The sequence below is a fragment of the Oncorhynchus kisutch genome, linkage group LG4 (assembly GCF_002021735.2).
Source record: "Oncorhynchus kisutch isolate 150728-3 linkage group LG4, Okis_V2, whole genome shotgun sequence".
Taxonomy (NCBI): Eukaryota; Metazoa; Chordata; class Actinopteri; order Salmoniformes; family Salmonidae; genus Oncorhynchus; species Oncorhynchus kisutch.
The window spans coordinates 44139138-44162694 of NC_034177.2; the positions used below are offsets into that span (position 1 = coordinate 44139138).

Below are 23557 nucleotides of genomic sequence, written 5' to 3' on the forward strand. Positions count from 1 at the left end.
CTGAGCAGCCAAAAGGCAGGCGATCCTATAAAGAGATAAGGAGGGATAAGCCAGGAGGAAGAATGAACGTGGTGGTGCCATACCGTCCTCGATTCTGATTGGACAACACGCAGTGGCGACAGGTAAGCGTTAGCCAGTCCCATTAGAGGAAATAAGCACGCCAGAAAGGGACTGCTTAGAGACAGGGTCGGAGGACAGCATGGAGAAAACGATAGAGAGAAAGTAAGAAAGATGGGTAGTCTGTAGAATCCAGAAGGAGAAAGGTGGCGGCAATGTCTGAGCTGGTCGATTGAAGCTAATCCCGATTCACCGTGGCGCAAGTCATCAGTGAGGTGCTCTCATACGCACACTTTAAACCATTTAAGTCTATTCCATTTTAAAATCAGGCTGCGTTTAAAGGGACTTGACGTCAGAGGTTGTATCTATATATATAGTATGTCACGGTAGCGTAGAGAAGTCATTCAGAGCAAAAATAATACTGTCCAGTCAGTTTTCCATGCGATACTACATTGATAATGCTTAGAAAAACAGACATGAACTGCTGTTGGAATACAGTGGAAAATACAATGAAAGAGAATGAGAAACTGTTCATACTCATTAATAGCATGCTCACCCCAAATTGCACGCAAAGACTTGTTTGCCATGACTCATGTTTTATTTTGAAATCCTTATACATTTCATACATTTACATGTCCTGCATGCATCATTTAACTCTGCTAATGTACAGAGAGCACAACACAAAATGTTGTGCGAATTTTCAAACGTTTTTTAAAAAATATGTTTTTAAAAGTATTGGTTCCTCTCCAACAACCGACTAATACAAAACACAAACAATAAATGACAAAACACGGGTGATTCACAACCGACCACAAACCTGAAGCATATACAACCATTTTTTTTGTTTACTTGTGCATAGTGGCTTTGCTGAGGAAAAACCTCTAGGACTAATGGTCTTCATCTGTCTATTGTGCAAAAAAATTATTGCACTCTGGGTGTAGTATAAAAAGTGTTTGGCCTTTGAATGAGGGAGGTTGGCACACAAAGAGTTGGCAACGAAGGAAGAAGTCCCACAGAGGGGCATTTTAATAAAAGAAAAGAAAAAAATGGCAACACAGAGTTGTAAGACATCATTTATGGTTAAGTTCAACGTAAATACTCCAACAGTCCTCATCACAAAGCCCTGTGACACCATCATCACAGATTAGAACTAAAGCCTCTCCTAGGTATAGAGCAGATTCTCAGATCGAAACAGAGACTGCAGATGGAGAATGTCTACAGTGAAACATAGCGGCAGGGGAGGGGGAGTCTCACAGGAAGACATCACCAGCCAAACCGCTCAGTAAAATAAGTTTTGAAAAATAGGAGTGGGCCTCGCTAATCTAGGTCAGGAGGCACAATGCCAATGTAGCTCCGCTCAGCCCCTCCCCGTGCCCCCCCCCCCCCCCCCCCCTCCCAAGAGAAAATAACTCTAACTCAGGAAAAGGAAATGCTGGCAGGCATCCTAACCCCTCCCCCGGCTCTGCAGCCAAAATGACTAAATCAGCAACATCTGGGTAATGTCAACCAGACTCCGTTCTAGCAGAATTTCAGCCTTCCTAAATATGTGTACAATGAGATATACCACTTTTTGAACCCCTGTATTTAATTTCACCCCAAGGGGGTCTGAATATCAATATCTAAATCCGCCCTTTTATGGATAAAGTCCGGGCTGTTGTAGACTAGAGGAAAGACACAGTGGGAGGTGGTGGTCTTGTCTTTTCAGCACACACAACAGTTAGACATTCCTTTGCTGGTTGTAGACAGGCACCACCACTCTGTTTTATAAGGACATTTGTGGATATCCTTGGCTTGAACACATAAAACTACAACAGGGTACAAACTAACTAACTAACAACAACAAAATCAAAACACTGGGTGTTAAAAGTGCAAATTGCCTGTTATAAACTGGTAAAGGAGGAACGATAGGGAGATTATGTGCTTGTGTTTGTATGCAATGTTTGTGTGTGTACTGTATGTGCCTGTGTATGGTGCGTGTGTGTGTGTGTGTGTGTGTGTGTGTGTGTGTGTGTGTGTGTGTGTGTGTGTGTGTGTGTGTGTGTGTGTGTGTGTGTGTGTGTGTGTGTGTGTGTGTGTGTGTGTGTGTGAATCCATTTCTGGAGCACATCAAACCCACTCTTGCAGGGATCGTTTGCAATGGACCAAAAGTCTGGGCGCCTCTTTCTTCTGCAGGGTGTTGATAATAGCATAGACCAATAGTAGGATGCACAGCACCAGGACCAGGGGCACGGTCACCATGATCAGGGTCATAACCTTGGCCTCGTTCTCAGCCATCCTCACCACCACATCCACCTCTTTGTCCTCTGCATCAGGTTCATAATCCACATCGTTGGTGTAATCCGTATCTGTGTCACGGTCCACATCATCCGGGTCGGAGCCAATTGGTGGTTGTGGTTTTGGTTGGTCGACTGCGGGCCACTTGCGGCCCGTTACTGTGTCATCTGTATCGGGGTCCACATCCGGTGCTCCCTCACAGCCCATAAAGTCTTTAAGGATGGATCTAGGATAGCCTGGGTCATCTTTCATTTTCTGGTTATCAAACCGCCAGTACTTGGAGCCCTTGTAGAAGTAGGTGTAAGCTGGTTCGGTATGGGGAAGACAAAAATACGGTTGAGGCAACTGTTGAAATGCACTGTGGGAATTTACTGTAAGCATGCTATTTTTTCTCTCAAATTCTAAAAAATTTAAAAAAAGGTCTGAGCCATTGTTAATCTTTTTAGGGTTTTGCGTCTTCTGATCCAACTGTTTATTTATCATGACACAAGTTCGTCACACTTCACAGGATAGTGTCATTGCTGAGCCGTGCTAGTAATATTTACAGTACGGTGAAGCTTCAATTGGACTAGAGGCTGTTTTTAATTCCCCTTCACAAGTACCTTTCCATTTTAATGAAAAAAATTAAATAAAAACGACTTATCAGGAAGACATTTGTTTTTTTTTCACTACAGGAAACCACTTTGAAAAGCATTAGCTGGGGTGGGACTTTAGGATAGATTCTGAGACATCTACATTAGAATACTTTTGCCAGGCACTCGATTTCTGGGTGAAGCATGGGCGACCTCTCCAAACCTAAGATCTCATGCGTCCCAACCCTTTCCCCTCTCAGCTCAGAATCTATAGCCTCCCTCCATTTTTACGGACAGTTTCCCTTATAGTGACTCACTCACCACCATCGTCGCTGAGGAAGGCTCCTTTAGGAGAGGATGGGACCTTGCCCCACCTGGAGACAGGTTTAGGGTAGTCTCTGTCACCAGTGCGGGACTCTTCATCAAAACGCCAGTATCTGCAGGAAAAGACGGTGACAAGACAGTTAAATGGGCTGATGATTACTACCGCAAGCAACTTATGACTTTCTGTCTCTCAAAAGTCAGGGCTGAAATGGCTTTCCCTTGACTAAAGGAATGTCATTTCACTTTTATATTTATCATTCCACACTACATCAGTCAGTTAGTGGAGATTGAATATGGTAGAGTAAGGCAAGGCCTTCGGGGGCATGTGGTCACCTGTCTCCTCTGAAGAAGTATGTGTAGCCGGTGGGCTCCCACCAGATGGCTGTGTCAATCCTGTCTGAGGGGATGCCCTGACCATACTCTACCAGGGGCTGGGGGTAACCAGGCACCACGTCAGCCTCCCTGAACACCCAGTACTTGTCCCCTACAGAGTGAGAGGAGGAGAGGGTAGAGGACAGATGAGAGGACAGAGGAGAGGGTAGAGGACAGAGGAGAGGGTAGAGGACAGAGGAGAGGGTAGAGGACAGAGGAGAGGATAGAGGACAGAGGAGAGGGTAGAGGCCAGAGGCCAGAGGAGAGGACAGAGGAGAGGGTAGAGGACAGAGGAGAGGGTAGAGGACAGAGGAGAGGACAGAGGAGAGGGTAGAGGACAGAGGAAAGGACAGAGGAGAGGGTAGAGGACAGATGAGAGGACAGAGGAGAGGGTAGAGGACAGGGGGAGGGTAGAGGACAGAGGAGAGGACAGAGGAGAGGACAGAGCACAGAGCACAGAGGAGAGGGTAGAGCACAGAGGAGAGGGTAGAGCACAGAGGAGAGGACAGAGGAGAGGGTAGAGGACAGAAGAGAGGGTAGAGGAGAGGGTAGAGGACAGAGGAGAGAGTAGAGGACAGATGAGAGGGTAGAGGACAGGAGAGGGTAGAGGAGAGGGTAGAGGACAGATGAGAGGGTAGAGGACAGAGGAGAGGGTAGAGGACAGAGGAGAGGGTAGAGGACAGAGGAGAGGGTAGAGGACAGAGGACAGAGGAGAGGGTAGAGGACAGAGGAGAGGGTAGAGGGCAGAGGACAGAGGAGAGGGTAGAGGGCAGAGGACAGAGGAGAGGACAGAGTAGAGGACAGAGGACAGAGGAGAGGGTAGAGGACAGAGGACAGAGGACAGAGGAGAGGGTAGAGGACCATCAAGAAGAGGAAGATGTGAGAAGAGAGGAAAGAGAAGTTAAGCACAGGTTTCATTTGCAACATTTGATGCCAGTGATTTGTTACTATCTCAGATTCAACAAACAAAGTTTACTATAACAGAGCCCCCCAAAAACACTAAAGAACATTCAACTGCTGTAAACACACTACTGATGCAACTCGTGGTGGTCCTTTGTGCGAGAACACACAGAAAGTTAAAAGAGTCCGAACACATGAAGAAATGGTGCAGCCCGTACCCCTGCTCTACTCTATCCCCTCCAAGTCTTATTCTCTACTCAGACTGAAACCTAGGAAATCAGCATCTGGAGCAGCGACTGATGCAATCCATCCAGGCCTGCCAGCTGCTTTCCACTGCTGCTAGCTGCACCCCATGAGCCTCTTCCCGACTGTAGTTTTAAACATGAGGAATGTGGTGGAGAAGGATGGTATCTCGGTCCCTGTGTTTCTAGAGTGAACGCACCCAAGTAGATTTCAACAATTTGACAAAAAAAGAAACTTAAAGGAAAATACAGACCTTTGAAAAAGACAAATTTCCCGTCGTGCCGTTCATAGCCAGAGTCTATATCATCAGGTAGTCCAACCCAGAAGACAGAAATGGGCATTGGGTAGTTGTCCAGAACATGGTTCCTTCTAACTCTCCAGAACCAGCGACCCTGGAAAGGACAGAAGACACCATCAAAACATATTGACTAACTTCATCCTCTTTTGGGAGATTAGTATGAAGTATGAATTAGTACAGCTAAACAAACTAAAAACACGCTGTATTCTTAGAATAGCTCTGCTTCTCACCTTGAAGACGAACATCTCCCCTCGCAGCATGGTGACCGTATCAAAGTCCCCGTCACAGATGTCCAGGGCGGTGTGGTCTGGCTGCACAGGGCGACGAGGCTCATCTCTCCTGATGTAGGGGGTCACTGGCACAGGGTCGGGCCAGGGGATGGTGGGCTCTGGGTCAGGTATTGGAGGGAGGTGAGGTGCGTCGGTGGGATCTGGTTCAGGTTCTGGTTGGTCTGGGGTGTCAGGGTCATAGGTGGGGCTGGGGGGGTCTGTCTGGAGAGAACTATAAGTGGGGGTGGTGGGGTTTAGATCAGGAGGAGCAGTGGTGGTGGGGTCTTGGTGAGGGGCGGTGTCATCACTGGTGGTGGTGGGGGGGTCCTGAGTGGGAGCATCGTCTGGAGGCCCTGCACAATCCAAGATGATGACGTTATAAATTCCACTAGTTTGAATTAATTAATCTAACACATATCCCTGCTTGCCCCCCTCCTTCTGTTGCTTATTAGCGCACGTGCACACACACACACACACACACACACACACAGGCTGAGTCTAATTTTCCACTCTGTGCTGTGGCAGGAAGCCCATGGAGCTTTTTGGAAGGAAGCCCTTCTGGTTGCACAGTGACAGAGAGAGGAAAAACAGACATACAGTACTTACACAAGACGTACAACCTTTAAAGGGATACTTCAGGACTGGATCTACTTCCCTAGAGTCAGATGAACTCGGGGTTAGCATTTTTGTGTCTCTGCGTGCTGTTTGAAGGAAGTTGCTAACTAGCGCAACTGCTAACAACAGTGCATCTGACTCTGAGGAGGAAGATAAAGGGCCTCGTTGCCAAAACCCCAAAGTATCTGTTGAACTATGAGTGTGAACTACGACAAGGATCCCTAAATACTATCTTCAGTGTGTCTGCAGTGCACATACAAACATTCACTAGTTCTACGACACACAAAGGCACAATGACTTCTATTCAGTCATGGCCAGAGTAGGATCATTGTAAAAGCATGTATGGCATGCTGTGAGGGAGAATCTCAATTGAAGGGGGTCTATTGTGTAAGTGTGTGTGTGTGCACGTGCACTGTAGGGGCCTGAGGAAGGGCTCCTCACCATATATCTTCTGTATTCCACTCCTGTCATCGTCCGGGAGTGAGAAGGTCTTTGTGTCCATGTACTGGTAGAGGGGAGCCATGATGGCACTGGGGTTGTCAGAGTGCTCCAGGCCCAGAGCATGGCCCAGCTCATGCACCGCAACCAGGAATAGGTCAATACCTGGGAGCAGAGGAGGGAGGAATGGAGAGCAGGAGAGAGAAAGATGGGAAGATGAGAACGAAAATGAATGTCAAAAGATATCAATAAGGAATTCATTTAGAAACAAATGACATGGAAATAGTAACGGTCATTTGTCTGTGTGTAATGACTGACTGAGGAGCCAATGAGGGCAAAGGGGACAACGTGTCTATCTAACCTGATGGATTATGGTTGTCAAGGGTCCATGGTTCGTCTGCGTCAAAGTGTGTGTCTCCGCCCATCCCGGGCCCTGGGTAGTAGGCATGAGCCAGGGATCCCCCTTCGCCGTCGAACAGAGACATGTCTCCATGGAAACCAGAGGCAAACAACAGCATGATGTCTAGCGCGTCCTGGCTGCTGTTGGTGACGTCTTGGAAGGCGATTTCTTCGAAGCTCAGTGGTGTCACATGCTCCCACACCAAAAAGGCCTTGCGGATGGCTTCTCGTGTCCGCTCATCACCGACGTTTGGGGTAGTATTCATAATGCTGGGAGAGGGGGTTGAGGAAAGGACAAGATATTCTTAGTACTTACACATACAACACTGAAAGAATATAGAAGTGCAACATGTAAAATGTTGGCCCCATGTTTCATGAGATGAAAAAAAGGTCCCAGACATTTCCCATACGCACAAGAAGCTTATTTCTCTCTCGATTACATCCCTGTTAGTGAGTATTTCTCCTTTGCCAAGATAATCCATCCACCTGACAGGTGTGGCATATCAAGAAGCTGATTAAATGGCATGATCATTACACAGGTGCACCTTGTGCAGGGGACAATAAAAGGCCACTCTAAAATGTGCAGTTTTGTCACATAACACAATGCCACAGATGTCACACGTTTTGAGGGAGTGTGCAATTGGCATGCTGACTGCAAGAATGTCCACCAGAGCTGATGGCAGAGAAATTATTGTTAATTTCTCTCAGATATGCTGCATCCAATGTAGTTTTAGATAATTTGGCGGTACGTCCAACTGGCCTCACAACCGCAGACCACCTGTATGGCGTTGTGTGGGCGAGCGGTTTGCTGATGTCAAGGTTGTGAACAGAGTGCCCCATCGTGGCGGTGGGGTCATGGTATGGGAAGACATAAGCTACGGACAACGAACACAATTGCATTTTATTGATGGCAATTTGAATGCACAGAGACACTGTGATGAGATCCAGAGGCCCATTGTTGTGCCATTCATACTCCGCCATTACCTCATGTTTGATAATGCACGGCCCCATGTCGCAAGGATCTGTACACAATTCCTGGATGCTGAAAATGTCCCAGTTCTTCAACGGCCTGTATACTCACCAGACATGTCACCCATTGAGCATGTTTGTGATGCTCTAGACTGATGTGTACGACAGCGCGTTCCAGTTCCCGCCAATATCCAGAAACTTTGCGCAGAGGAGTGGGACAACATTCCACAGGCCACAATCAACGGCCTGATCAACTCTATGCGAAGGAGATGTCGCACTGTATGAGGCAAATGGTGGTCACACCAGATACGGACTTGTTTTCTGATCCACTCCCCTACCTTATATTAAGTATCTGTGACCAACAGATGCATATCTGTATTCCCAGTCATGTGAAATCCATAGATTAAGGCCTAATGAATTTCTTTCAATCGACCGATTTCCTTACATGAACTGTAACTCAGTCAAATCTATGAAATTTGTTGCATGTTGAGTTTATTTTTCTGTTGAGTATATATAGAGAGGGTCATTATAAATGATGTATGTGTTGTCAGTGGTATATACACATATGGGAATGCAGGTCTCTTTGACACATTGTTAATACTGACCCTTCGCACGGCCGTCAGTTCAGTCAGGGGGAAATCTGTGAGATTCCCAAAATGGATTTCTGAGAATCCCCCAGCATACATAGACCTACCACACACCTGTAGGTCAGATGGTTCTTGTCCCACTTCTGGTCAGTGAGAGTGTATCGTTTCCGCCTCATACCGTTCTCAGTCTGCCCAAAAGATTTGTCTGGGACTCCACAGCGAGGCCTTCTCATGGCCCTAAAGGGAAGAGAGAAAAACTAAATTGAAAAGAGCCCTGATAACCACAGATAGGATTAGATACATTGATGTTAATTGAAGGCTAGATAGTGGTTCCATACTCCTAGACCAGGAGGTGCAACTTTTATCTGGCTCAGAAATGCTCTATAAATGTTATCTTGGCATCATTATCAATTTAGTCAGGCTGTACAGTCAACCTGGAGTGCTTCAGACACTAGGAGAAGAGTATAATTTTGGCTGTCAGTGCCATCCATACGTCAGTGTGGCATCGTCCATCTCTCCAGTGACCTCCAGACCATAGAAGCGCTGCATGTCGCTGACAGCATTTGACAGGATCTGAGAGGACTGCATGGTGGACATCTGTCTGCTGGCCTGGGACAGGTAGCCAAAACTCCGCAACCATGACTACAATTACACAACAGGGATAGAGAGACGAACAGATGAAGAGATATTGAGCGAGTGAGTGTGTGTGTGTGTGTGTGTGACAGAGAAAGACCCAGAGAAAGAGCAAGACAGAGATAGAGAAAGCGAAAAAGAGAATGAGAGAGAAACAACAAATGGAGAGAGAGGGAGGTTAAAAAAAGAGAAGAATAGAGACCCGAGAGAGAGGACAGAGAAACAGATGGTTTCTATGGCATTCCTCCTTCGAGTCCTTATTGGCAGCTTAGAGATCTACTGATCCGATCCTGTGGTTAATAGGACCGACAGAGCAGAAGTCACGGGGTCCAGCAGTAAATGCGTTGGAATGTAAGCTGTTAAAGGGACTGTTCACCCAAATGACAAAAAGACACATTGGTTTCCTCACCCTGTAAGAAGTCTATGGACAAAGGTATGATGGAAATCCATGCCTTGATTTACTTTCCCTGGCATTGTTTCCACATGCTAATGTTTTAGCATTTGTGGTACAAATCCCATTCAATTATTGGGACCGATATTAGCATTGTTCGTGCATCATGTTCAAAACAGCTATGTGACTTTGTTGAAGTTACAGTCAATTTGAGATACTTTCGGGTGATTTGGACATGATGCGCGAAAAATTATAATGTCGGTCCCATGACTTGAATGGGAGCTGTGCCACAAATGTGGAAACAGTACCAGAGAAACCAAACCATGGATTGTTTACAGGGTAAGGAAACCAACGTGTCATTTTCTAATTTGGCTGAAGTCTCTCTTTAACACAAAACAAATAACTTTTGTATATACAGGAAATGTAAAAAAAAAAAAAGAAGAAGATTAAACTGTCTATATTCAACTGTACTATATATATATATATATATATATCAAATCAAATGTTATTTGCTGAAAACAACAGGTATATAACAGAATACAACCTTACCATGAAATGCTTACTTACAAGCCCTTAACCAATATTGCAGTTCAAGAAAGAGTTAAGAAAATATTTACCAAATAAACTAAAGTAGAAAAGAATAAAAAGGAACACAATAAAATAACAATAACGAGGCTATATACAGGGTCAATGTCAATGTAGCCCGTACACAGCCTGGAGGTGTGTATTGTTTCATTGTCCTGTTGAAAAACAAATGATAGTCCCACTAAGCGCAAACCAGACAGGATGGCGTATCGCTGCAAAATGCTGTGGTAGTCATGTTGGTTAAATGTGCCTTGAATTCTAAATAAATCCCAGACAGTGTCACCAGCAAAGCACCCCCACACCATCACACCTCCACCTACGTGCTTCACGGTGGGAACCACACATGTGGAGTTCATCTGTTCACCTACTCTGCATCTCACAAAGACACAGTGGTTGGAACCAAAACTCTCAAATTAGGACTCATCAGACCAAAGGACAGATTTCCACTGGTTTAATGTCCATTGCTTGTGTTTCTTGGCCCAAGCAAGTCTCTTCTTCTTATTGGTGTCCTTTAGTAGTGGTTTCTTTGAAGCAATTCGACCATGAAGGCCTGAGTCACGCAGTCACCTCTGAACAGTTGATGTTGAGATGTTGTCTGTTACTTAAACTCTGTGTAGCATTTATTTGGCCTACAATCTGAGGTGCAGTTAATTGCAGATTTCTGAGGCTGGTAACTCTAATGAACTTATCCTCTAGCAGCAGAGGTAACTCTGGGTCTTTCTTTCCTGTGGCGGTCCTCATGAGAGCAGGTTTCATCATAGCGCTTGATGGTTTTTGCGACTGCACTTGAAGAAATTCAAGTTCTTGAAATTTTCCGGATTGACTGAGCTTCATGTCTTAATAAAGTAATGATGGATTGTTGTTTCTCTTTGCCTATTTGAGCTGGTCTTGCCATAATATGGACTTGGTATTTTACCAAATAGGGCTATCTTCTGTATACCAACTCTACCTTATCACAACACAACTGATTGGCTCAAACACATTAAGAATGAAATAAATTCCACAAATGAACTTTTAACAAGGCACATTCTACAACGTAGAAAATAGTTTAAAAAAAATTAAAACCCTTAAATGAGTAGGTGTGTCCAAACTTTTGACAGGTACTGTATACACTACTGTTAAAAGGTTTGGGGTCCCCCATTAAAATAACATCAAATTGATCAGAAATACAGTGTAGACATTACTAATGTTGTAAATGACTATTGTAGCTGGAACAGGGTGATTTTTAATGAAATATCTACATAGGTGTACAGAGGCCCATTATCAGCAACCATCACTCCTGTGTTCCAATGGCACGTTGTGTTAGCTAATCCAAGTGTATAATTTTAAAAGGCTAATTGATCATTAGAAAACCCTTTTGCAATTATGCTAGCACAGCTGAAAACTGTTGTCCTAATTAAATAAGCAATAAAACTGGCATTTTTTTAGACTAGTTGAGTATCTGGAGCATCAGCATTTGTGGGTTCGATTACAGGATCAAAATGGCCAGAAACAAATAACTTTCTTCTGAAACTCGTCAGTCTATTCTTGTTCTGAGAAATGAAGGCTATTCCATGCGAGAAATTGCCAAGAAATTGAAGATCTCGTACAAAGCTGTTTACTACTCCCTTCACAGAACAGTGCAAACTGGCTCAGAATAGAATGAGGAGTGGGAGGCCCCGGTGCACAACTGAGCAAGAGGACAAGTACATTAGACTGTCTAGTTTGAGAAACAGACGCCTCACAAGTCCTCAACTGGCAGCTTCATTAAATAGTACCCACAAAACACCAGTCTCAACGTCAACAGTGAAGAGGCGACTCCGGGATGCTGGCATTTCCTCAGTCCAGTGTCTATGTTCTTTTGCCCATCTTAATGTTTTATTTTCATCGGCCAGTCTGAGATATTGCTTTTTCTTTGCCAGCATCCCGGAGTCGCCTCTTTAAATTGCCATGGATAAAATGTAATTGTGTTCATTAACCGTAGCTTATGCCTGCCCATACCATAACCCCACCACCACCATGGGTCACTCTATTCCCAACGTTGACATCAGCGAGCCACTCGCCCACGCAATGCTATACACACTGCCATCTGCTCTGTACAATTAAAACCGGGATTCAACCGTGAAGAGCACACTTCTCCGGTGGCCATCAAAGGTGAGCATTTGCCCACTGAAGTCGGTTACGGATAACGAATTGCAGGACCCTAGTGAGGACGATAAGCATGAAATGCTTCAGTTGTGCAAACCCACAGTTTGATCAGCTGTCTGGGTGGCTGGTCTCAGACGATCCGCTGGTGAAGAAGCCGGATGTGGAGGTTCTGGGCTGGTGTCGTTACATGTGGTCTGAGGTTACGAGGCCTGTTGGACGAATTGCCAAATTCTCTAAAATTATGTTGGAGGTGGCTTATGGTACAGAAATTAACATTTAATTATCTGGCAACAGCTCTGGTGGAAATTCTTGCAGTCAGCATATCAATTGCACGCTCCCCTCAAAACTTGAGACATCTGTGGCATTGTGTTGTGTGACAAAATTGCACATTTTAGAGAGGCCTTTTATTGTACCCAGCACAAGGTTCACCTGTGTATTGATCATGCTGTTTAATCGGCTTATAGATATGCCACACCTATTAGGTGGGTGGACTATCTTGGCAAATGAGAAATGCTCAGTAACAGGGATGTAATCAAATTTGTGCACAACATTTGAGAGAAATACGCTTCTTGTGTGTATGGACTTTCTCTGGGATCTTATATTTCAGCTCAACATTTTACATGTTGCCTTTTTTGTTTGTTCAGTATATATATATATATATAATATACATATATATATACATATATACATACATATCTGGCATATTACATATATATATATATATATATTTATTTATTTTTTTTATTTTACCTTTTATTTAACCAGGCAAGTCAGTTAAGAACACATTCTTATTTTCAATGACGGCCTGGGAACAGTGGGTTAACTGCCTGTTCAGGGGCAGAACGACAGATTTGTACCATGTCAGCTCGGGGGTTTGAACTCGCAACCTTCCGGTTACTAGTCCAACGCTCTAACCACTAGGCTACGCTGCCGCCCCATATATACACACACCATTAATCTAGCCAGAACCAGAAATGTATCTGACTGTAAAATCTGGCATGCAAGATTAATATACCATTAATAATCCAATGGAAACAAAGAAAGACACCCGACCAAGACATAGCACAGAGAGCTTGCCTTGCTAACTCCTTGAAAGGGGAATTTAAAAACGTAATGGGCCCACTGAGCACAGCTGGAAAGTGAATGCGTTCTCTGTAAACAGGCATGCATTGCACACACACGCACAGGCGAGTGAGCGAGCTGGAGAGTGAGAGAAATCAGCCACCATAAAGACAACTGATCAAAAGTGATACATCTGGATGTCTTGCACAACATGCCTGTAGGAAAAACAGCACAGTAGGTAAGGAACACATTCCTTGATTTATAGGCATGTAAATTGAGTTTTAACCTACAGATCAAAATTTTCCCCAACACATAATTACTCCTACCTAATATGCCTGCCATATGAAGTGAGAGAGTTAGGAAAAGGTCAAGGGTCATAAATCTGCGCACCAAATAGTTCCATTAATTTGCGCATGACCTGTTGACCAGCGATGACAAGACCATGAGAAGTCATTAGAAGATGAACAGATCAGTGAAGACCATGTAGATCATCACTATCTGACCACTATCTGACCACCAGGATAATATGGTCATGGTCATGTAATGCCGGACTGCCACAATTCCATAAAAAAACATCCACACATTCATATAAAATACTGCACCTCTGCGTTGAAAGTGTCATCGTCCGCATTGGTCACAAGCCTGTTGCACAAGAGCAAGACGAGCGGAGCCATTATTTGTTTCCACAGCCCCAGAGAAGCGCGCCTCCAAAGGATTGCCATCTTTGTGCGCACTCGTTAGCCCGTGCGAGGGATTTTCACAATCGGTTGTGATTGGAAAGTTCTGTCAAGTGATGAGTGAACCGCTATGTGACTACATACACATTTTTCTTTTGTTAAATTCAAAATACAGTTTTTCCTGTATGCTTTAGAAGTTCTCTCCGCACTTCAACCCCTGGCCATTATTTAGGTCGCGGTGCGCTCAAATCAGATCGCTTGCAAACTATCCAAGTTTCCGAAACAGTTCGGCTTAATCTCACAGGAAGAAATACTTCATTTGCAATTTTCCCCAAAGATGTGATCACGGGTTATTCAAAGCCCGGAGTCAGTTTTTCTGTTAAATCCCATGTCCTAATGTCCCACACGGTCTAATGTTTAAACGGTCATTTCCTCTGGCATATTACAGATATCAGACTGCGTGCTCCTTCCACTCTACACATTCAACAATAGCTTTCCTGCACGAGGAAGTATGAGGGAGAAGAACAGGAACGGAAAAAAAGTATTTTAGTTGCAACAAGCTTTGTCTTCTTTGTGGTACGATTATGTATCCATCCAATGCACAATGCACTTTGCTGAAAAACTTCAATGTGGAGGATAACCTGTAGGCTAATAAAAATGAACAAAAATGCAATTGTCTTAAATTATTTCCCCCCAAGTAGCCAGAAGGCATCCGTTAGATTTCCTTATTTCCCCTCAACCACAGCATGCCTCTTGCAGGCTGTGTTGGACATTGATAGTCCAATAAACTCACTGCCTTCTGAGATCTGCTAGAAAACAAAAAGGGAGTAGTGACTTTCTGCTAGAAAGAAGGGGAGGATAGCGGTGTACATACTGTGGTGTGTCTATTGGACAAAGCAATTTTCCTCTGGAAAGTAACTCCCCTTGTCTGGCAACCCAAACTCCTTGATCCAGCCAAAAAACGCTACGCCCACGGACGAGTGAACGGCAAGATTTTAAGGGCAAGTGCTACTCGGGATCCTTGGGACATCCACCCCCTAAATCCGAACAGTAACCTAACCATAACCCTTCCCTAACCATAACCATGTTACATTTCAACTTCAATGGGATAGGGACGTCTCAAGTACTCCGGGGGTAGCACAGACCAAGAAGAATCTAGTGCGAGTCGTCAGGGTAGAAGTCCTCTGCCTCTGTAGATAGATAGATAGATAGATAGATAGATAGATAGATAGATAGATAGATAGATAGATAGATAGATAGATAGATAGATAGATAGATAGATAGATAGATAGATAGATAGATAGATAGATAGATAGATAGATAGATAGATAGATAGATAGATAGATAGATAGATATAGATAGATAGACCATCTGACACCTCAACAGAAAGGCTCCTATTGCCATCTGCTGATTACTAAGAATCAATAGAATTTCATAAAGTACAGTTACAGTCAACTGTCCAATATGATCAATTCCTATTCCATCATGTACTTTAGAGACATTGAAAGAGTTGCTGTGCTTGACAACAGACAGACTTCAACCAGCAACTCATGTTCCTTGTTTAAACGTGTTTGTAACCCACAGCCACATTCTTGAATAACTGCAGGTCTGAATTATCGGAGACTTCTGTGGTAAAGACATGTTTATCAAATGTCGAAACCACACAATTTCTGCAGAGACTCATTTCATTGTCATAGAAACCAAAAAGAGTTATTACTTTTATTCACTTTTTTAAATCCACATTGTTGGATGTCAGCGGTTCGCCAGCCATGACACTTGTCGGTTTCCTGTCTTGGCTATGGTGATGAGGACAAGGAGGAAAAGGCCCAGGACACAGATACCAGCCACAGGAGCCATCATAATCAGCAGACCTGGAACAAAGTCAAGACGACAGTTGACTCCTCTCGAAATACCACCACCCTGCCCCAGCCACCCCTAGCCTCAACATGATCCCCGGACTATGTCACAATCATATTATCACATGCAAGTGGAGTGAGCGAGGGAAATATTTGATGAGCCCTAGCCAAAACAAAATTAAGTGTATTTTCTGCAATCTTCAGAAACCAGAAATCCTTACTAGGTTGGGGTCTGTCTGGTATATCAATCCTGATTAGTCCATATGACAGTAGGCCTCGAGTTGGGTCTCCACGCACTGCCACCCTCTTGGTTATAGGAAAGGAAAGCCACCGTTTTCGTAGAATGACCCAGTTCAGTTCACTTAACAGGGTTGACCTTAACATCAGGGATGAATCCCTTAGGGGGGTCGATAGTGAGCACCACAAGGAGCAGACGCTTCTCTGACTACCTCCTCCCCACCCTTGCTTACATTAGATTTAAATTCTACTTTTGCCTGACCAAACCCCCTTGAGAAACACGGCCAAGGGGAAACGAAATAATCAAAAAATAACCGACAAGAGATACAGCAAAGTCCCTGCCTTGGTGTCTGAACCCACCACAGCACAAGAGAGGATGGCTACTCTTGCGTTAGCCAGGCCGTAATGGCTAACCCTGACTCAGAGCCTTCACCGACTATCATATTAGCAGCTATCAAGAACATGGACACGAACACTCGATTTAATCATCTGCACTCATCCTTACAATCAGTGCAAACCTACTTGTCTAACCACACAACCCGCATTATTGACCTGGAAGGAAACGCAGGTGACCACGAGACAAGCTTCACCAACCTCTAAGCCAACAAAGCCAACAAAGCTATGAAACTCAAGCCAATTCACCTCGAGTGACATTCAAACCGTTCCAATCTCAAATCACAGGCTTGGAAGAATAAATTGATAAGGGCAGACCAACTCAGTTTGTGGCAGAACTCATACCAAAACTGTTAGAGATTGGCAATTTCCTCTCTCCCCTGCTCGGCTGATTCTTACCCATGGTACGGTAGAGAAGGTACCACAGGATGCCGAGTCTTTAATTGACAGGATTACTACAATAGCCACCGACGCCTACGACCGGTAGGGCAGTTCCGAGTAGCTGTTCCCCCGGGAGAGGTAAATCCGATTATCCCGCTGATTTTGGATATGACAGCACTCTCATAGTTCTACAGGTGTAAAGACTGCACCCGACTTGTTTCCCTGTTTCAATATAGGGACATATTGACTACCAGTTGCAATTTGAGCATGTAAATCTTGGTGGGGCAAACTCAATTTTTTTTTTTTTTAGATGCATGCCAGTAAAGCCGCCACACAGCACAACACTAAACAATACATTCATTGCACCATAACGGTGACAAACGCATACTCCCGGAGTGTTTACACTCAGCCAATATCTCCCTAATATTAAATAAAGATAAAGACGATCCATTTTCATATCATCCTATTTCCCTCCTTAAGGTGTTTACTAAAATACTTGCAAACAGACTAAATAAATGCATTTAGATTAGAATTCATCCTGACCAAAATGTTTATTTTTATTTTTATCCCAGACAGATTCTAATTGTTCAACATTAGGCGACTGATGAATGTCATGTATTCCAAACATGACAGACATTCTAAAGTTGCCATTATTGCACTTGCCGCTCAAAAAGCATTTGACCAAGTGGAATGGAACTGCATTCTGACAGTAGTAAATGAGTTTGGTTAGGCCGAGAGTTTTGTCTCTTGGGTTGAAATAATATATGTGTGGCCGACTGCATCAGTTCTCACTAATTACAATAAATCCCCTCCGTTTTCACTTTAGCGTTCCTGCCGCCATGGGTTCCCCTTGAGTCCGTTGCTATTCGCCATTTCTATGGAACCCCAAGCTATTAGTATCAGGAGCCATCCTGTCATTGCTACTTTAAACACGGGCAAGGTTGATCACCACACTTATGTTATTTATATACACTGCTCAAAAAAATAAAGGGAACACTTAAACAACACAATGTAACTCCAAATCAATCACACTTCTGTGAAATCAAACTGTCCACTTAGGAAGCAACACTGATTGACAATAAATTTCACATGCTGTTGTGCAAATGGAATAGACAACAGGTGGAAATTATAGGCTATTAGCAAGACACCCCCAATAAAGGAGTGGTTCTGCAGGTGGTGACCACAGACCACTTCTCAGTTCCTATGCTTTTTTGGCTGATGTTTTGGTCACTTTTGAATGCTGGTGGTGCTTTCACTCTAGTGGTAGCATGAGACGGAGTCTACAACACACACAAGTGGCTCAGGTAGTGCAGCTCATCCAGGATGAAACATCAATGCGAGCTGTGGCAAGAAGGTTTGCTGTGTCTGTCAGCGTAGTGTCCAGAGCATGGAGGCGCTACCAAGAGACAGGCCAGTACATCAGGAGACGTGGAGGAGGCTGTAGGAGGGCAACAACCCAGCAGCAGGACTGCTACCTCTGCCTTTGTGCAAGGAGGAGCAGGAGGAGCACTGCCAGAGCCCTGCAAAATGACCTCCAGCAGGCCACAAATGTGCATGTGTCTGCTCAAACGGTCAGAAACAGACTCCATGAGGGTGGTATGAGGGCCCGACGTCCACAAGTGGGGGTTGTGCTTACAGCCCAACACCGTGCAGGACGTTTGGCATTTGCCAGAGAACACCAAGATTGGCAAATTCGCCACTGGCGCCCTGTGCTCTTCACAGATGAAAGCAGGTTCACACTGAGCACATGCGACAGACGTGACAGAGTCTTGAGACGCCGTGGAGAACGTTCTGCTGCCTGCAACATCCTCCAGCATGACCGGTTTGGCAGTGGGTCAGTCATGGTGTGGGGTGGCATTTCTTTGGGGGGCCGCACAGCCCTCCATGTGCTCGCCAGAGGTAGCCTGACTGCCATTAGGTACCGAGATGAGATCCTCAGACCCCTTGTGACACCATATGCTGGTGCGGTTGGCCCTGGGTTCCTCCTAATGCAAGACAATGCTAGACCTCATGTGGCTGGAGTGTGTCAGCAGTTCCTGCAAGAGGAAGGCATTGATGCTATGGACTGGCCCGCCCATTCCCCAGACCTGAATCCAATTGAGCACATCTGGGACATCATGTCTCGCTCCATCCACCAACGCCACGTTGCACCACAGACTGTCCAGAAGTTGGCGGATGCTTTAGTCCAGGTCTGGGAGGAGATCCCTCAGGAGACCATCCGCCACCTCATCAGGAGCATGCCCAGGCGTTGTAAGGAGGTGATACAGGCACGTGGAGGCCACACACACTACTGAGCCTCATTTTGACTTGTTTTAAGGATCAGCCTGTAGTTGGATCAGCCTGTAGTGTGGTTTTCCACTTTAATTTTGAGTGTGACTCCAAATCCAGACCTCCATGGGTTGATAAATTAGATTTCCATTGATAATTTGTGTGATTTTGTTGTCAGCACATTCAACTATGTAAAGAAAAAAGTATTTAATAAGAATATTTAATTCATTCAGTGTTATTTTAGTGTTCCCTTAATTTTTTTGAGCAGTGTGTATTTAGTGAATTCATGCCTCTTAAAGGCGACTTAAACCCAGAGTTTCTTAAAAATATACCTTTTAAAATCTCAGGAGACTAAACTGAATATGTTGGTGTTGTCATCCCCAAGGAAACTAACTTCAATTTATAAATCAACTATCTAGACATGATAGAGAAATTGAAGCGCAACATTGAGATTTGGAGAGTGTTGCCTCTATGCTTTTGTCACATCATAGGATTATATCATCTTGCCTTTTGTGTGGGGATACAAAGTACACCGTATCTCTAAAAAAACATAGAATGAGGCCCAAATCATTAGGGGGCCTGACCCTGCCAAATTTACAGCATTATTATTGGGCAGCAAATGTTGGAGCACTGGTTTATTGGCAGGATGCATTCCCTGGCGTGGTAATGTAGCTCTCTCCACCCCTTCATGGCTTGCTATTGAACACGATGTACACAACACCTCTTGAACTCTTTTCATCAACTAAATCCCCTACATGTATTACTGGCAATAACTTTATGACAAAAAATGTATTACAAATTTGGTATCAAATAAGGAAAACCTTCGGCCTGTACGCCTATTTGCCATAACCATGCCCTCCCACTATCTGACAATACTTTTCTATTCTGGAAGAGAAAGGGCGTTACTACTATTGCAGACCTTTACATCAATAATACTTTTGCCACGTTCGCACGGTTAAGGGAAGCTTACAAACTCCCCGCATCTAATTTCTTCCGATATCTTCTGATAAGTAGTTACGTTCGCTTAAATATACCAAATTTTGAGGCGATTACACCAGCTCGCGAACTATATATTTTCATGAACCTCGCCCCTGAATCCAAGAGTTTGATTTCCAGATTTGTAGATTACTTCACAGCATATTACTCTGTATCCACACAACATTTGAAGGAAACCTGGGAGGAAGACCTTGGTATGGAGATTACGGATGACAGTTGGGCTGATATTCACTTGTGCTCGATAAACTCCCAGTGGTGGGAAAAGTACTAAATTATCATACTTGAGTAAAAGTAAAGATACCTTAATAGAAAATGACTCGAGTAAAAGTGAAAGTCACCCAGTAAAATACTACATGAGTAAAAGTTTTTAAAGTATTTGGTTTTAAATATACTAAGTATCGAAAATAAATGGAGTTGCTAAAAGTAAAAGTATGACTCATTTAACATTCCTTATATTAAGCAAAACATACAGCACCATTTTCTTGTTTTTTATTTATTTACGGATAGCCAGGGGGACACTCCATCACTCAGACATTATTTACAAACGAAGCATGTGTTTAGTGAGTCCGCCAGATCAGATGCGGTAGGGATGACCAGGGATGTTCTTTAGATAAGTGTGCGAATAAGACAATTTCCGTGTGCTGCCAAGCATTCAAAATGTAACAAGTACTTTTGGGTGTCAGGGAAAATGTTTGGAGTGAAAAGTACATTATTTTCTTTAGAAATGTAGTGAAGTAAAAGTTGTAAAAATATAAATAGTAAAGTAGGTAGTGAAGTAAAAGTTGTAAAAAATATAAAGTAGTGGTACCCAAAAAAACTAGTACTTTCAAGTATTTTTCACTTACGATGTAAAACCATAATGTTTGCACAGTGCAGCCGGTATGGTGAGAACTCGATCTTTTGGTATGACGATACGAGCGCTTATTTAATAGAGCGCTCCGTAAGCCACGCTTCAGTGGGCAGAGCTAGGCATGTTGCGCTTGGATACATTTTAATATGGTAAAAAGTCTCTCGATTTACCATGGGTCCGCCGTGGTTCTGTGTAGCCTAGTTATGCTAATATATTTGAGACCAGTGTATTGCAGTTCATTTTGTCTTTGACTTAATAAGTCATATATCTTTGAGTAGTGAACAGGGAGAAAACAACGAGTCCCAGACAGTTTGCAATAGAACATACTAGAGGGGGCATACTACCCTTATTATTATTATAAATGGTGTAAATAGATGGGCCTGCCTGACATGAAAAATACACAAAGGAGAAAGGATCCAGAGACACTGGGTCGGATTATCTTTCAGCACATCTCTTTATTTGCAATGCTGGTTGCCATGGTTACTACAAATGCAGGACATTAAATGCTACCTGAATTGACTCAGAAGTAGGCCTACAGCATCACAGCGAGGTCAAAGAGGTGTGTGTGTTAGTCATTTTATCCAGTGTCCACAGCAACACTATTTATTGATTATTCTCTACCCTCAATGCATGTGGTGTGTACTTTGGTCTTAGCCATGCTCTCACAAACCCTAATTTTGTATATTTCTGTGCCCCTCTACCTCCTACCCGCCGGTTGCTGCCGCCACTGGTTCTTTCTCCCCCCAAGTCACTCACTGCCCACATCCAAAAACTTGAATACCATTACTTACCATGACGTCTTTATGAAAAGCCATCTCTATAGTCATTGTGGATATTGTCAGAGTTTGCTGGCCATTTATACTGGTGTTGCTCTATGCATTTGCTTATTGAAATGATAAATAAAGGAAGACTATGCTTTCATTTTCAATTAAGACACAACGAAGACATTGTTCGAGATTGAATGCATGCTTTTATATGGTCTTTATATCTGTATTACAGCAAGTCAAATAAAGATTTGTGCAAACTGGAAGTGTGACTTCTTTCCCCATTGATTTCCTACGGCTGAAGTATTTAGTCAGTGATCAGTTAATCCATACCAAGGCTTAGATATGGCTGAATGTGTCACGATTGTGGAAATAACATTCGGACCAAGGCGCAGCGTAATCTGGGTTCCACATGTTTATTTGAGTGAAACGTACAAAAACAATAAAGAATAAATGAAACGGGAAGTAAATGCAGTGCTCACAGGCAACAACACAACAAGATCCCACAAAACACAGTGGGACAATGGATGCCTAAATATGATCCCCAATCAGAGACAACGATAAACAGCTGCCTCTGATTGGGAACCATACCGGGCCAACATAGAAACAATCAACCTAGATAGGAACACCCCCCCTAGTCACACCCCGACCTAACCAAAATAGAGAATAAAAAGGCTCTCTAGGGTCAGAGCGTGACAGAATGGCAACACCACACACTTCTGCAATGCAACTAATTCATCTCATTGGTAGATGACTGTTCAGTCTGAATATTCCATTAATGAAAAGATGGATTTATTGGCTGAGTGAAGGTTTTATTAAACCTTAAAAAAAAAGGCACACACACCTAAACAATAAAGCAAATAAAAAATAAATAAAGTAATTGACAGAAAAGTAATTTACTACATCAATTATAGTCACAGCTTCCATCCTTTGTTTGCTTAACTGGGGGAATGGGATGGAGAAATGGTTTACAATAGGCAGGGTGGGGCTCAACAGGTGGAATGCGTCCCAAAGGGCACCCTATACCCTGTAACTGTTCCCACCCGATGGGCCCTGGTCAGCATTAGTGCACTAAGTATACAGAATAGGGTGCCACTTGGGACACATTACATCTGTAGGTGAAGCCAACTGAAATCAATGGCTGAATACAAATTGTCCATCCCTCTCCTCATGGATATGCAAGCATTGGATAGGTGAAAGCATTGGATAGGTGGAAGCATTGGTTTGAGCTACTTTACACCATTGTTAAATCTCAGATGAGAAGAATTGTGCAGGGCCACACTTTGGGAGAAAGACAATGGATATGCAGCCAATGTTAACGGGCACACATCTTTGAATCATTAGTAAAAAAAGGGTATGTAGTAGTACTGTAGGCAAGGCAATTGATCCAGAGCTGTATAGGTTAATTATAGACTTTAACGTAACAGGGAGGTAGATGGGGGCCAGGTATGTACAGGCGTCAGGCCAGGGTGTCCTCAGTCGCAGTCCAAGAGCCTCAGGCCCTCCGGAAAAGGGGAGACGGAGAAAGAGAAAATATGAGGGCTAGTGAGAGCATGGCTAAGACCATAGTACACCACATGCACTGGGGGTAGAGTCATCAAGTGTTTTTGTGGATGATGGATAATCTGACTAATACACACACACACACACACACACACACACACACACACACACACACACACACACACACACACACACACACACACACACTTGACCTCACTATGATACTGTAGGCCTACTTATGCTACTTTTCTGAGTCAAATCTGGTAGCATTAAATGTGTTAACCATGGTGGCCAGCATTGTAAATAAAGAGATGTGCAGAAAGATAATCAGCCTGTCTGTGGATCATTTCCCCTTAATGTATTTAAGTCAGCAAGGTCCATCTTTTCAAAGAAACAACATTTAATTAAATCTGTAGTTGAGTAAAATAAGGAGTCTATTGCTTCAGCCCTGGTTTAGTTTTCACTTCTTTACCTGGGAAATAACCAACAACCATAGATAACCACAATGAGAATAAGG

At 43.7% G+C, this 23557-nt stretch overlaps 1 protein-coding gene across 1 annotated transcript; it reads right to left on the reverse strand.

Annotated features, from left to right (window-relative positions):
* Positions 1-633: 633 nt before the first annotated feature.
* Positions 634-14629, reverse strand: LOC109889577 (matrix metalloproteinase-15). The gene is made up of 10 exons (XM_020481116.2): positions 13718-14629; positions 8811-8959; positions 8432-8554; positions 6724-7031; positions 6366-6527; positions 5271-5662; positions 4996-5134; positions 3561-3711; positions 3225-3340; positions 634-2636 (listed from the first exon to the last, which is right to left on the reverse strand). Exons 1-10 carry the CDS (start codon positions 13835-13837, stop codon positions 2164-2166), a joined length of 2133 nt encoding a protein of 710 aa, XP_020336705.2. The 5' UTR covers positions 13838-14629; the 3' UTR covers positions 634-2163.
* Between the last annotated feature and the right edge of the window lie 8928 nt (positions 14630-23557).

Coding starts and splice junctions, on each gene's coding strand:
- LOC109889577 (XM_020481116.2), bottom strand. CDS start 13,837: ATGGCAATCCTTTGGAGGCGCGCTTCTCTGGGGCTGTGGAAACAAATA. Junction 7,032..8,431: donor AAGAACCATCTGACCTACAG/GTGTGTGGTAGG, acceptor CCCCTCTCCCAG/CATTATGAATACTACCCCAA. Junction 5,663..6,365: donor TGGAATACAGAAGATATATG/GTGAGGAGCCCT, acceptor TGGATTGTGCAG/GGCCTCCAGACGATGCTCCC.